General features: G+C 49.9%; 1 protein-coding gene across 1 annotated transcript in view; it reads left to right on the top strand.

Moving 5' to 3' along the window:
- TECTA (tectorin alpha) overlaps positions 1 to 12991 on the top strand; it is a 77128-nt gene that overhangs the window by 39725 nt on the left and 24412 nt on the right. The window contains exons 11-12 of the mRNA XM_032359126.1: positions 466 to 1067; positions 8534 to 9095. Of these exons, the coding sequence (XP_032215017.1) occupies positions 466 to 1067; positions 8534 to 9095 (1164 nt within the window). The remainder of the gene's footprint in view (positions 1 to 465; positions 1068 to 8533; positions 9096 to 12991) is intronic.

A 12991-nucleotide genomic window follows, 5' to 3' on the forward strand; every position in this document is an offset into this window, starting at 1 on the left:
CAGGACATTCTCCCTCCCAAGTCCTCGAGCCAGGGGACTTAGCATTGGGAGATCCAGATTCGAATCTCTCTGGTACTTACAGGCTGGATTAAGTCATTGGACTTGAGTTTCTCATCTGTAAGACAGAGAACAGACTTTGCTTACCTCCCAGGCTGTTGAGTAAAGTTACACCAAACTGTCTTCAATGACGCCTGGGATGTAGTAGGTGCTCACTAAGGCTCATAGTCTTGGACTCTTCTCCACAGAGAGCTAAGTGCCCCAGGAACACATGAGCACATGAGGGGTTCACTGAGCCTCTGCGCTCCCCAAATGAGGATGACAGTAGTGCTAAGCACACCGCATTCCCATGCAGCAGGAACACATACACACCACACATACACACCACAAGCAGCTAGTGAGTGCATACACACTCTCTCTTCACCCCTGTCCCTTGCTCAAGCCTGTCTTCTCCTTGGCCACCCTCAGCTCTGGAATGCCCGGAGAACAGCCATTTCGAGGAGTGTATGACGTGCATGGAGACCTGTGAGACGCTGGCCCTGGGCCCCATCTGTGTGGACAGCTGCTCTGAGGGCTGCCAGTGTGACGAGGGCTATGCCCTGCAAGGCAGCCAGTGTGTCACCCGCAGCGAGTGCGGCTGCAACTTTGAGGGCCACCAGCTTGCCACCAATGAGACCTTCTGGGTGGATGTGGACTGCCAGATCTTCTGCTATTGCAACGGCACAGACAACAGCGTCCACTGTGAGAGCATCCCGTGCAAGGGGGATGAGTACTGCATGGAGGAGGGAGGCCTCTACTACTGTCAGCCTCGCACTGACGCCTCCTGCATCGTCTCGGGCTATGGCCACTACCTGACCTTTGATGGCTACTCCTTTGACTTCCAGACCAGCTGCCCCCTTATCCTCTGCACCACAGGAAGCAGGCCAACCTCAGACACTTTCCCCAAGTTTGTCGTCACAGCCAAGAATGAGGACCGGGACCCATCCCTGGCCTTGTGGGTCAAACAGGTGGACGTGACTGTGTTTGGCTACAGCATTGTGATTCACAGGGCCTACAAGCACACAGTGCTGGTGAGTAGTCAAGGCCAGACAGCAGGAAAGGAGCTGGGATGTGAGTGTGGGGGTTCGGGGTCAGCGGGCCAGGCTCCAGCTGAATCGGGCTAGCCTAGAATCCATGGAAAAACACAGGCTATTAGAGCAGAGAGGGGTCCTGGAGATTTTCTATTGCTTTATCTTATACATAAGGACACTGAGCCTCAGAGAGAAAAATATTCTGCTCAAAGCACCGAGTTAGGAACAGAAATTGTATCCCTCCCAAAGTAGCAGAGCATGTTGGAGAGAGCATAGACCTAGCTTTGAATCCCAGCTGGGCTACTGCTGTGTGTCCTCAGGCAGTCACTCCATCTGTAAAAGAGAACACATGCCTAGCAGGGCTTAGACGTCTGTCAGTGGCACTGCTACCCCATCTATCTCCTTCCCTTTATGGAGCCCAGGATGAGAGTCCTCTGCTCTGGCCTCCTTCCCACCTCCTCCTGTCTCCCCGTTGGACCCCACGAGATCCAGGAGTTTAGGAGTCTTGTACACATCTGGAGCCTTCAGCGGCCTCCTACAATCTTCCTACTTGCACCTCGGTGCCCTTTCTACCCTCCACTCCCTTGATGAAGATAGGAGCAGATAGGGCTGGAGGAGCTGGGTGTGCTCATTGTCCAGTCTGAGGACATCAGCTCCTGCAACAGACCCAACCCCTCCTTCTCCCTGGTCTTGTTCTGAGCAGAACCCCTCAGGAGTGCTGATGAACCAGCCAGCAGCCCTGCTCCGGCATTTTGGAGGAGCCGATATGGGGCGTGAGCCTCTTAGCATAATCCTCACTGATCTGTGGCGTAATTTATCTCTAAGGGGGTCTCCTGTTTCACCTTGTATACATTCTCTGAAAAATACTGAGCTCTTACTGGGGAGTTCCCTGAGCAGCTCTCCAGATCTCTTTCCTTCCTTAGAATCTCCTCACCCGCCTTCTCTGACAGAGAGTAGCTTCCTAACTGCTTGCCCTTTCACGTTTATCCAAAAATGTGCCTTCTTGGCATCTAAGGCAGGGACTCACCAGGCCTATTCCTCTTCCCTTCCTTGGATATGATATGCAAAGCCTGACTGCTTCCCTCAGCGCTTCCCAGAACCGTTGGCCCGTGTAGCCATGGCCGCATGAATCGTATTTCCATTCCGGGGTGGGAGGTGCTCGTGTCTGACTCGCTCGGTACTTGTCCTGGGCTTCTTGAAGGCAGGACCTCTGCCTCATTCTTCCGTATGTGAAATGACTATCCAGGGCTCTGTTGTCAGGACACTCAACACATTTGTCAAGTGGATGAATGAGACGACAGAGCAGCCCTCTCTCCTATGGTCCCCAGGACCTTCATTTTGCTGCTGGCCACGTCCTCATCAACCTGTGGGATGAAGCTGCTGTGGAGGCAAGATAGGAAGACATCAGAAGCCTGGCCTGGAGCCACATAAGACTCCCCATATGTCCCAACAGTCGAGGCTGCCTGTTGCAGGAACAGTGCTCGACTCCATTCTCCCATACACATGAAAACAAACACGCGGGCCATCTTGTCCATGTGGCTTGCGTCGTGTGAGTCTTCGCTCCTCATCTGATCCATTTCTACCCTTAGGTTTACGCATTTTCATGCAGTTCCGTATCTCCTTGACATTCAACACCCACCATTCTACCTTTCAGAGTTTTTTTTTTTTTTTTTTCTTTTAAAAGTAACATTTGCTCATAGGTCCTGTCTCATGCAGTGTATGAGGAGACTGCATTTTCTGCCTTGTGTTACACACTCTTGGGCATTTAGGTGTATGGACCTCTGAGACTCATATGCTGTTTTCTGACCCAGTTATTTTCACAGGGAGACCACTGGGGCCTTGTGAACCGACCCTTCCTTTCCTTTGTGCAGTCCCTGCTCTCTCCCGTGGTGGCCGATTCCCTGCTCTCCCTGCGTGTCTCCCTCGCTTCCTGCTGTTGGGCCAAGGCCCTGAGGGGTCAGCTCACCTTCCCGGCACGTGTCCCGCCCTGGTCTCATGGGATGTGTTCATGGCTAAAGACATGAGCCATGGACACCACACTGCTTGCTTCTTCCCCTGTAAAGTGACGGAGAGGGAAGGCAGTATTCATTTCCTGGGGCTGCCATCACAACATATCACAGACTAGGTGGTTTCAAGCAACAGAACGTTATTCTCTCTCAGTTCTGGAGGCTAAGAATCCAAAATCAGCTCCTAGCTTCTGGCGGTTGTAGGCGATCGTTGGCCTGTGACAGCATCACTGCAGTCCCTGCCTCGTCTTCACGTGGCCTTCTTCCCTCTGCGCCTTCTGTTTCCTGGGCCGAGTCGTGCTCCCCCTTTAAGGACGCCAGTCTTTGGATATGGCACCCGCCCCCATCCGGTATGACCTCATCTTGATGTGATGCACCTGCAAAGACCCTATTTTCAAATTAGGTCACCTTTACAGGTATCAGGGTGGTGGTGGGGTTTAAGACTTCAGCCTGTCTTTTGTGGGAGTGACACAGTTCAACCCACAAGAGGGAGTGAGTAATGGGCACTGAGGAGGAATTGATTAAAGGCGTGGAGTGGAGAATGCTAACCAGGGTATGTCTGTCTGTCTGTCTTCTTTCCTTCTTTTTTTCTTTCTTTCTAGATTTTATTTTTTTTTAATTAAATATAAGGTATCATTTGCTTCAGGGACAGGTCTGTGAATCATCAGTCTTAGAGACAAAGGGAAAGAGAGAGAGCATGAGAGCACGAGCAGGGGGGATGGTCATAAGGAGGAGAAGCAGACTCCAGGCTCAGCAGGGAGCCCAACCCAAAGCTTGATCTCAGGGCCCGTGGATCATGACCTGAGCTGAAGTCAGGCATTTAGCCTACTCAGCCACCCAGGCACTCCCAGAGTCTGTCTTTCTAAGTCACCCAGAAGTCCTAAGTGCTCAAGCTGCAAACCATGTACGGCTTGCAAATCTCTGACATGCAACTAGAGTTCAGGATGCTTGAAGGTTCTTTTCTTTGGGGGCCTGAGGGATAGATTTAGCATTTACTTTGAATTATTAATATGCATTACAGGATCTGCTTGTTCAATGATTTGCATTTGTTTTTCCCGTGATGTTATTATTAGTCACCCTCTCTCCCTGAGACAAGAATAATGACCATCACAATGACAGCGTGCAATGAAGTGTTGGGGGAAACACAGCAGGACCCCCCAGGTCACAGCTGGCGCTCCCAGAAGTGAAGGGACTGCGGAAGTGCTTCCTTAGGCTGCAGGGTCCCTTTATGCCTCTGACCTTGCCTTGCACTAAGAAGTACTGAAGGATGTAGGGAAACCACGAAGACAAGGGACTCTAGAAATAAACATGCTATCCCAGCGAGGTTTACAGGGGTGAGCAGCGGAAGGCGAGTCCTCCTAAGGGCACTGCAGCAGCCCACGTCTCAGCCAGCCACAGCCAGAGCTCCGCAGACATTTGGTCTCCCCTGCCGTGGCCTCTGGGCTTCAGCACAACCAGGTGCTTCATGGTCTAGGACAAGGGGAAGGCTGTCAGGATCCTCACAGCCAGTGTCTTTAGTCACTTACAGCCATCCTGTGGCCACGAGAGAAGAGTGAAGGTTTGCACAGCACCCCAGCTCAGCTTAGTTTGATGGGCTTATATTGAGGCTCATTCTGTGCCAAGCTCTGGGGCAAGAAGAATGAATCAGAAGTGACCTCTGTCCCAAGAGAACTCAGAGTCTTGTGGCGGAGATAGACGTGTTAGCAGGTTATGGGGATGTCATGGAAAATGCTCCAAAAATGTGCCATGTGGAGGGTCATGAGCACACAGGTTGCCTCCTCCAGCCTCGGAGGCCTCAGAGAAGGCTTTCTGGAAGAGGTAACCCAGAGCTGAGCCTTAAAAGATTATGTCAACCAGGCTGAGAATGAGATAAAAAGCATTCAAGAAAACAAAGTGTTTTCTTTGTGGGGTGAGGGGACCTCAGGACAGCTGGAGAAGCTATACACAAGCATCAGGGCCAGCTACATAAAGGAAAGGTCTCTGCTAAAAATCTGGTATGTGGTCTTATTCCTAACACTTAGGTATTTGCAACACATGTCCTGACACTCATCCGCAGGCCCTGTTCTCTTTCTCTCCATACCTTCCTGGTCCCTCCATCAGGCTCTGCCTCCATACCAGCCTCTCCCTTTTGGTCATAGGGACCCTCTGCTTCCTCTCCCTCTGCTTCCTCATTCTCTCCGTTTGTCCCTCACAGCGACAAAACAGTGGAGCGGAGATAGAGGCTGCATACATGGGCTTCAAAGGCAGAGAGAAGCTGAGCCTGCCCTTCTGAGTTAGAGGGGGTTCCTTTCTCAGGACACTCCTGGGCACGACAGAATCTGTAAGCTCTTTGGTTTGAATCTGGTCCTATTGCCTCCCTGCAAGGTGTGGCCTCCTCTTGACACCCCATAACCAAGGATACAGAATGCAAGGAAACTCAAGAGGAAAAGCAGGCTGGTACACAGAAGCATTTGGATATACAGCTTTTATAGTTTACTGGTGTGGGTCTTCCAGGCAGGCGGGAGTCCCCTCAGCCTCCACTTCCCTCTGTGACCTTGACATCCATATCCCCTGTGTCTGCACAGGACCCACATCGCCACCTCTGGGGCTCCTGGCTGAGAAATCTGTGCTCCCCAGGCACAGTCTCTCTCCTGCTTTGCTCCCCCCCCCACCCCCCGCACTTCTGAAATGACCTGTCTGCCATCGTCTTCACCTCCTCCCTTCTGGGTGCACAGAATGAGACATCCCTCTCCTCCGTGGCCATTCGCCACCAGTCCCTCTCTCTTTGGCCTTCTGGGAGATCTTGCCTGTCTGCCCTCTTCTCTCCCTCCTGTGTTAGGTCCTTCTCTTCAACCCATAAACATGTTCATTCTAAAGCAAACCTTGATGCGCATTCACCGCCAGCTTCAACTCAGTCCCTCTCCTCCCCTTCCTTTCCAGGTTCCTGGGGAGATGGATCTTCCTGGAAGATCTGCTTCCATATCTCCAATTTGTTGAACTGTGCCATCTGACTACTGGTCTCCTCACTCTACTCAAGTTTTCTTATGAAGGTCACCAGTGACTTCTTTTTGCAAAATGAGCGGGTCTTTGTCAGATGTCATCTCATGGCCTCTGTCATGTATGACATTGCATGCAAGGCCTTCCATGATCCAGGTCCTCCTACCTCCCCATCTTCACTACTCCCAAGGCCACATTTTTATGCTCTAACAGCACTAACTTGCTGCGGCTCATCCTGCTTATCTCTCTAGTTGACCTGTACTTAGGCTGTGCCCTTTTCTTGGGATTCCTTGTTCTTCATCTCATCCCTCCTTGACTGGCCAACACTACTCATCCTTTAGGACCAGGTGTGTGTGTATCATCTCTTGCAGGCATGCCTTGTGCTGTCCCCAGGCTGAATCTGGTGCCTGTGCATCTATTTATCTTTATCATTGCTTTTATCAGGTGATGTTATTAGTATTGATTTATGGACTTCACTCTGCCATGAGCCCTGTGCTTTATTCCAGCATTTAACATAGTGCCTGGCACACAGTGGTGCCAAATGAATAAATAAATTCTTCCTAGACAAATATTCATAGAAGAGGAGATAGTCGACTTGCAATGTGAAGGGTAAACATTGCCCCATAGAGAGGGAGGACAAGGGGAGGGGCATCATTGCTGGGTTAGGTCGGACTCCCTAGAGGCAGAATCTGACTTGGGGATTCTTGGGAAAGTGAGAGAAGCCTCAGAGGAAGATAGTTCAGCAAGGATGTTGTCTGAGCTGGAGACCAGCTTCAGCCTGGGCCACCAGGAGCTCTGGCACATGACCTTCACACAGAGTTGATCCCCTGGTTCCCTGTATGGGTCTGTCATTGGCCAAGGGCTACCCTTGGGGTGGAAGGGGGCAATGGAGTAGAGTCATAACCTTCCGGGCTTCCAATAGGCCAAGACCACTGCCCACAGTCAATGATGATGGAGGATGAGGTCTCCGGATAGGATCCAGAAAGAACCATCACACTTTCAGCAAAGGAAATGGCATGCAGCAAAAGACCAGCACAACTGGGTCCATCTGGGGAAAGGCAAAGTGTTGGGTATTGCTGGACTAGGGGAAGTAAGTGAGTTGGGTCCGAGAGATATGGGGGCAGACCCTGGAGAACCCTCTTTGGGATCTGCTGAGTGTATGAGACATTTGATTCAAGCTATAGAGAGGGTTTGAAGAATTGGATTGATGGCTTTTAATTGCGTTAAAAGATGCTGGAGTAGCAGCAGTGAGTGAAGGGAGGAGAAGGGCAACATCAGAGCAGGTAGACCAGGTGGGAGAATACTCAGTAGTCAGGGTGAAGGTGGTGAGGGCCAGAACCACAGCAGTAGCAGTGTGGTTGGGGGGTGTCGGATAAGGGGAGTGGAGATTAAGGTCAGAAGGGAAGGCGTTTCTGGTCAGGGAGCAGTGTTAGAACACCCCCAGCAGAGCACCCACCTGCCTCTCTGGAGAAGACAACCTGCCCTCCTGGACCTCACAGTAGTCTTATTTTCTGTCTCGTACCCACACAGCCAAGGGCTATAGGATTTGGCTCATCTGAATCAAAATAGGGCAGTGCAAGGGCAATGCAGTTCCGGGGTTGTATGTTAAGGGATTTCCTTGTTTTACAAATAAAAAATATATGAGAGGAAACATGTGTCAAGGGCCCTTTCAGTGTGGGGCATTGCGCTGGGCATCCGGTGGGGAGCGAGGGGGAAGATGGATATAAAGATCAATAAAGTGTGGTTCCTGCCCTCAAGTTGCTCATGATCTTGTAGGCAAGACAGAAATGTAGACAACTGACCATGATGTAAGGCGGAGTGTGATGGTGCTTCAACGGTGGGGCCACACAGGCTTGAACTTGGCCAAAGGTGAACAAGAGCACAAATATAAATAACATTCTGGTTGCCCGGATGAGGGAGTGATTAATTCTCACCACAGGCTCAAACAGTCTTGCTTTATAGAAAAAGGCGACATCTGAGCAGGGTCTGGGGGCAGGAGGGTGGTTGATGGGTGAAGAGTGGTGTTCCAGGTAGGAGGGACACAAAGTCAAATCATTCCTCTGGGGGAAAAAAATCCCAAAGGAATGAATAAGTTGGGGTTTAGCTAAAACTGATCCACCATACAGCTGGAAATAGGAGCACTGGAGTTCTACAGTTTGGTATTTTAGTCTAAACTTTAATTGAATTCTTATTCCCCTCTCATTACTTTGGAGAAAACAGTTTGAACTCCTGGGGGAAATAATGCTATGTAAACAGAAGGCATCGAAATAAATAGGTGTATTAGTGCACAAAGGATAGTCATTTAAGTCTGCTCAGATCCTAATAATAATAGTTGACTGACATAAATGACACTACTTGCCAAGATTACGTTCAACCTATTCCAACCCCCCTCTGGGGCTGCGGCTCTCGAGCCGGATCGTTCGGAGAGGTGGGTGTTCTCTGGGCACACCTCATTTCTCTACTGCAACCCTCTCTCTCCTGTAGGTCAACAATGAACGCTTATATCTGCCCCTGAAGCTGGGACATGGGAAAATAAATATCTTTTCCTTTGGCTTCCACGTGGTGGTGGAGACGGAGTTCGGCCTCAAGGTCGTGTATGACTGGAAGAGCTTCCTGTCGGTCACGGTCCCCAGGAGCATGCAGAACAGCACAGTGGGCCTGTGTGGCCGCTATAACAGCGACCCCGAAGATGATCTGGAGATGCCCATGGGTCTGCTTGCTTCCAGCGTCAACGAGTTTGGGCAGAGCTGGGTGCAGAGAGACACCTTCTGCCAGGTTGGCTGCGGGGACCGCTGCCCTTCCTGCGCCAAGGTGGAAGGGTTCTCCAAGGTGCAACAGCTGTGCAGCCTGATCCCCAACCAGAACGCTGGCTTTGCCAAGTGTCACAGCAAAGTGAACCCCACCTTCTTCTATAAGAACTGCCTGTTTGACTCCTGCATCGATGGGGGCGCCGTGCAGACCGCCTGCAGCTGGCTGCAGAACTACGCCAGCACCTGCCAGACTCAGGGGATCGCCGTGACCGGCTGGAGGAATTACACATCCTGCTGTGAGTCCTCCCCTGTCCCTCTCTCCCGGTACCTGGTTTCTGCGGGTGGCCCAGGAGTCCAACTCCGTAGAAGTCCATGGAGCAGAGCCCTCTCAGGATACATATGCATTTGGAATTGAGTTTGACCTCTGAAACAAGATACACAACCTCCCAGAGCCTCCATTTCCCTATCCATAAAATGGGAATAATACCCTTTATTTCATGTGTTGCTCTAGAGATTAAATAAGATCACGTACATAGAGCACAGAGCAACACCGATGGCATTTGGACTCAGCAAGGGCACAATACACTTTTAAGAAAGGACTAATGGGGGAAGAGTGAGTTAGTCAGATAGTTACTTTGTTCTAGAACCTCATGGGCACAACATGGTGCTGGTAATTTACGTGTTTTCTCTAAGCATGCTGTAGTGTTGGATTCATATATGTCATGTATCGGTCTTCGTGTTTATGAAACATAGCAGGATGTTAAAAGCATGAGAAAAAAGAATTAGAACCCCTGGATTCAAGCCTTGCTCTGTCCTTAAACGCTGATGTGACCTTGGAGCAATTTGCTTTTCTACCCTGGTTCTTAGTTTCCCCCTGATGATGCTTTGATAATGTCGCTGCCTATACCCTTTATGCTACAGAAACATCCAGAGGATCAAATTAGGTAATTGAAAGCATACCACATTGTATGCATGCCAAGTGCTGTTGTTGTTATATTAATGGCTTGTTCTGAGCCAAGCCCAGTGCTAAACACTTTATCAACATTATCTCGTTTATTCTCCTCAATAACCCAATTAGTCAGGGAGAAACAGAGACTCAGAGGAGTTAAATAACATGCCTAAGGTCATACAATCTCAGTGGCAAACTCAGGATTCGACCTTCTCACCCCAAAGCTCATGCTGTCAACTTGTATACATTGTACTGGTGTGTTATGTACTGGAGTAATTCGCCTGCATTGAGCACATCATAAAAGGAAAAGATGGGGCGGAGAAACCACTAGCGGTCTTTGGCCAGGCTGCCTCGGTCCATTTTCCCATCTCCATCTCATTAACGACAGCAAATCTCTTCTAGGCCTCGCTGTATGAAAAGCTTATCAATGGATGCTGAATGCACAGAACTCTGTATGAGTGACTCAGTGGGGGTCTCAGAAAATAAACTCCCTTTCCACACTGGAAAAGGGGGGAATGTTGACGAAAACCCAGAAACAGGGTTGTAGTTTAAGGCTCCCATGGCTGGTTTGCATTCCACACAACTGGATTCATGTAGCTAGTGGGGGGAGGGTGGGAGGAAGTAGGGAGAGGGAGGGAGAGGTGCCAATACCATTTCAGCCAGGCTTGGTCCCTGGGGAGGCCAGCGGGAGTCACTGTCCAAACTAATTGGCCTCTGGTGACTTCAATGAAATAAATATGCTTATAAAAAAGTCAGGATCTGGATAAGTCCCGAGAGCTACTCTGGATTCATTGGGGTCAGCACCATGGAGCCAGAGAGCTTGCCTTCACCTAAATCAGAAAACCAGGCTTTGGACCTAGGGAGCTAGATATGGTGCGGGATGGGGAACTCTGCTGGGAAAGAGACCAAGAGACTGCCTGCTTCCTCTTGAGACTTACAGTAAGGAGGCCTCTCTTTTCCTGTAGCCAGGTCGTGGTGGCTGAACTGCTCCCTGGGCAGCTGGGATGGGGGTCAGGGCATAGTGGGTGCTAGAACCATGCTCCTAGCTGCTGTGCACAGGGAAATCATAGACAAGAACTGTTTTTAGAGGGGGGTAATGTCATTAACACTCACGTTAAATGCCAGGTTTCAATTTTTGTCACTCATGGTAAGGAAAAGAAATTGTGTGGGGAAGCCCCTTTCTTACCCGAGAGGAAGACAGTGCCCCTGCCTCTATCAAGCTTGGACCTGTAGAACTAAAAACAATGCATTTTTTCTGGGGAAACAGTTTTGAAAAGGCAGACTCTTCAGGATACGAAGACCATTTTTTCTTGTTCTTCTGCCTCCTCAAAGTTCTGCACAGACATGGGTTGCCTCCTTTATATATAACAATGGGGAGCTCTATCCAAGGCACTCAGAGCAGTCTGTCCTGCTTCACCCTTGGCCTTGGGCCACATCCCTGCCTAGACCAGCTGCCTGCCAGGATCAGTTAGACCTCCCCTGACCTTGGCATTTCAGGACGGGGGCAAAGATCCAAAAGAGAGCTCCTGGGGAGATAGATGCTGATAGTGACTGGGGGAAAAAAAAGAAATGCTAAAATAAGAGAAAAAATTATACTTTAAAGAAGGTATGTGGGTGGGGATGGGGGGCGGGCGCAGTTGGAGGCAGCTGAGTTTTCCATTTTGAATTTCAGAAGCAGAGAAAAACTGCAGGAGACTGAGTCCTAACTCGGGCATTCCATCTGAGAAACTGGTGAACACAGAAAGCCTGTCTTCAACAGGGTGGTTTGTAACCGTATGGAACGTGGTGGAATGTCTGAGAAGCGAGGGCGGGGTTCTCGGCCCCCTGCCCCCAGGAATTAATCCAATTCAACACTCACATGTCAAAATACGAGAAATGGTGTTTTCAGGAAGAAATGGGGTAATACAGAATGGTCTTTTAAACTTACCCCTTATTGGTGACAAGACAGAATGCTGTTGTTTTTCAACGATATTGGCTATTCCTATCAATGGGATAATTTATTACCCAATTACCGTATTTGTAAATGCTTTGGAAAGCTTCTCCACCCAAGTTGAACAAATAGGTTTAGACGGGGAGAGGGAGGTCTGTTGTCTTAATTACTAAGCCCTCCTTAAAATTCATTCAGCTGAGTCTGTCCTTTCTTCAGCCCCTTCATGGGGGACTTAAATTAGCATTGTAGATGGTGAGTGAGCATACAGTAAGCCATAGAAGAGGAAGACCGTAAACGCCTAGCAGTGACTTGGCTCTATGTGCCCGACACTATTCTACGTGCGATATGAGTCCTCGCTCATGTTCTCCACCCAGCCACCCCGTAAAGCAGGCGCTATTAATAGTCCCATTTTCTAGAGGAAGAAAGTGAAGCTCTGAGAAATGCTGGAACTTTCCCAAGGAAAGTGGCTACAGCCAGTGCTCCTTCCACTGGGCACTGCTGCCTCTCTGACCCTGGGAGGACCAGGGACCCGGGGGACAGGAGACCCTCCGCCCCGACACTGCAGGGTCTTACAGGACCTCTGCACAGGATCAGGTCTGTGGGGGCTGTCTTCCAACTTGCGTGGGCCACTGTGAGAATTAAGTGGGCCGATGTCTCATCATTCATGCCACGCCGTGCGTGACACCTGGCGAGTGCTCAGACAGAGCTGAGTGTCATTTTCGTTTTCCCTTTCTTATTCAGAGTCCTGGATCCCAAGTCTGGTAATTGGGGGTTCTCTCACAGATTTCTCTGCAGATCCAATAAATTCTTCTCCTAATACATCTGTTCCCACCATAATAGCAGAAGCTGTCCTTGAAGTACCAGGCAGTGGACTAGGAGCTTTGCAAAATACACCTCATTTTCTCTTAACAACTACTTGGTGAGGGAGATATGAGCTGCCCTTGACAGAGGAGGAAACGGGCTTCAAAAAAGTAGGTACCTATCCAGGTGATAGTGGTAGTTAGCGCCAGATCTAGGGCTCAAACCAGTCAGCTCAATTCCACAGCCCTTGTCCACTGCATTGTATTTCATCACTTTTCGGGGCAATCCATGCCTCCTTCCCCCCTGCCCCCAAAGCACAAAGGCTAAATCCATCAGTGTACTGGCCACGACAAGAGCCACATTTGTGACCACAGTGGAAATCCAAGGGTAGAGCCATCATCCCCCACAGCTCTCATACTTCACTGGGGTGGCAAAAATCAGTATTAAGAATTTTAAAGTTTGTACTCAAGAATCTAATGTTTATTAATCCTACCTCCCCTGTTCTTGGGACT

Source organism: Mustela erminea, chromosome 9 (genome assembly GCF_009829155.1).
Source record: "Mustela erminea isolate mMusErm1 chromosome 9, mMusErm1.Pri, whole genome shotgun sequence".
NCBI classification, from domain to species: domain Eukaryota; kingdom Metazoa; phylum Chordata; class Mammalia; order Carnivora; family Mustelidae; genus Mustela; species Mustela erminea.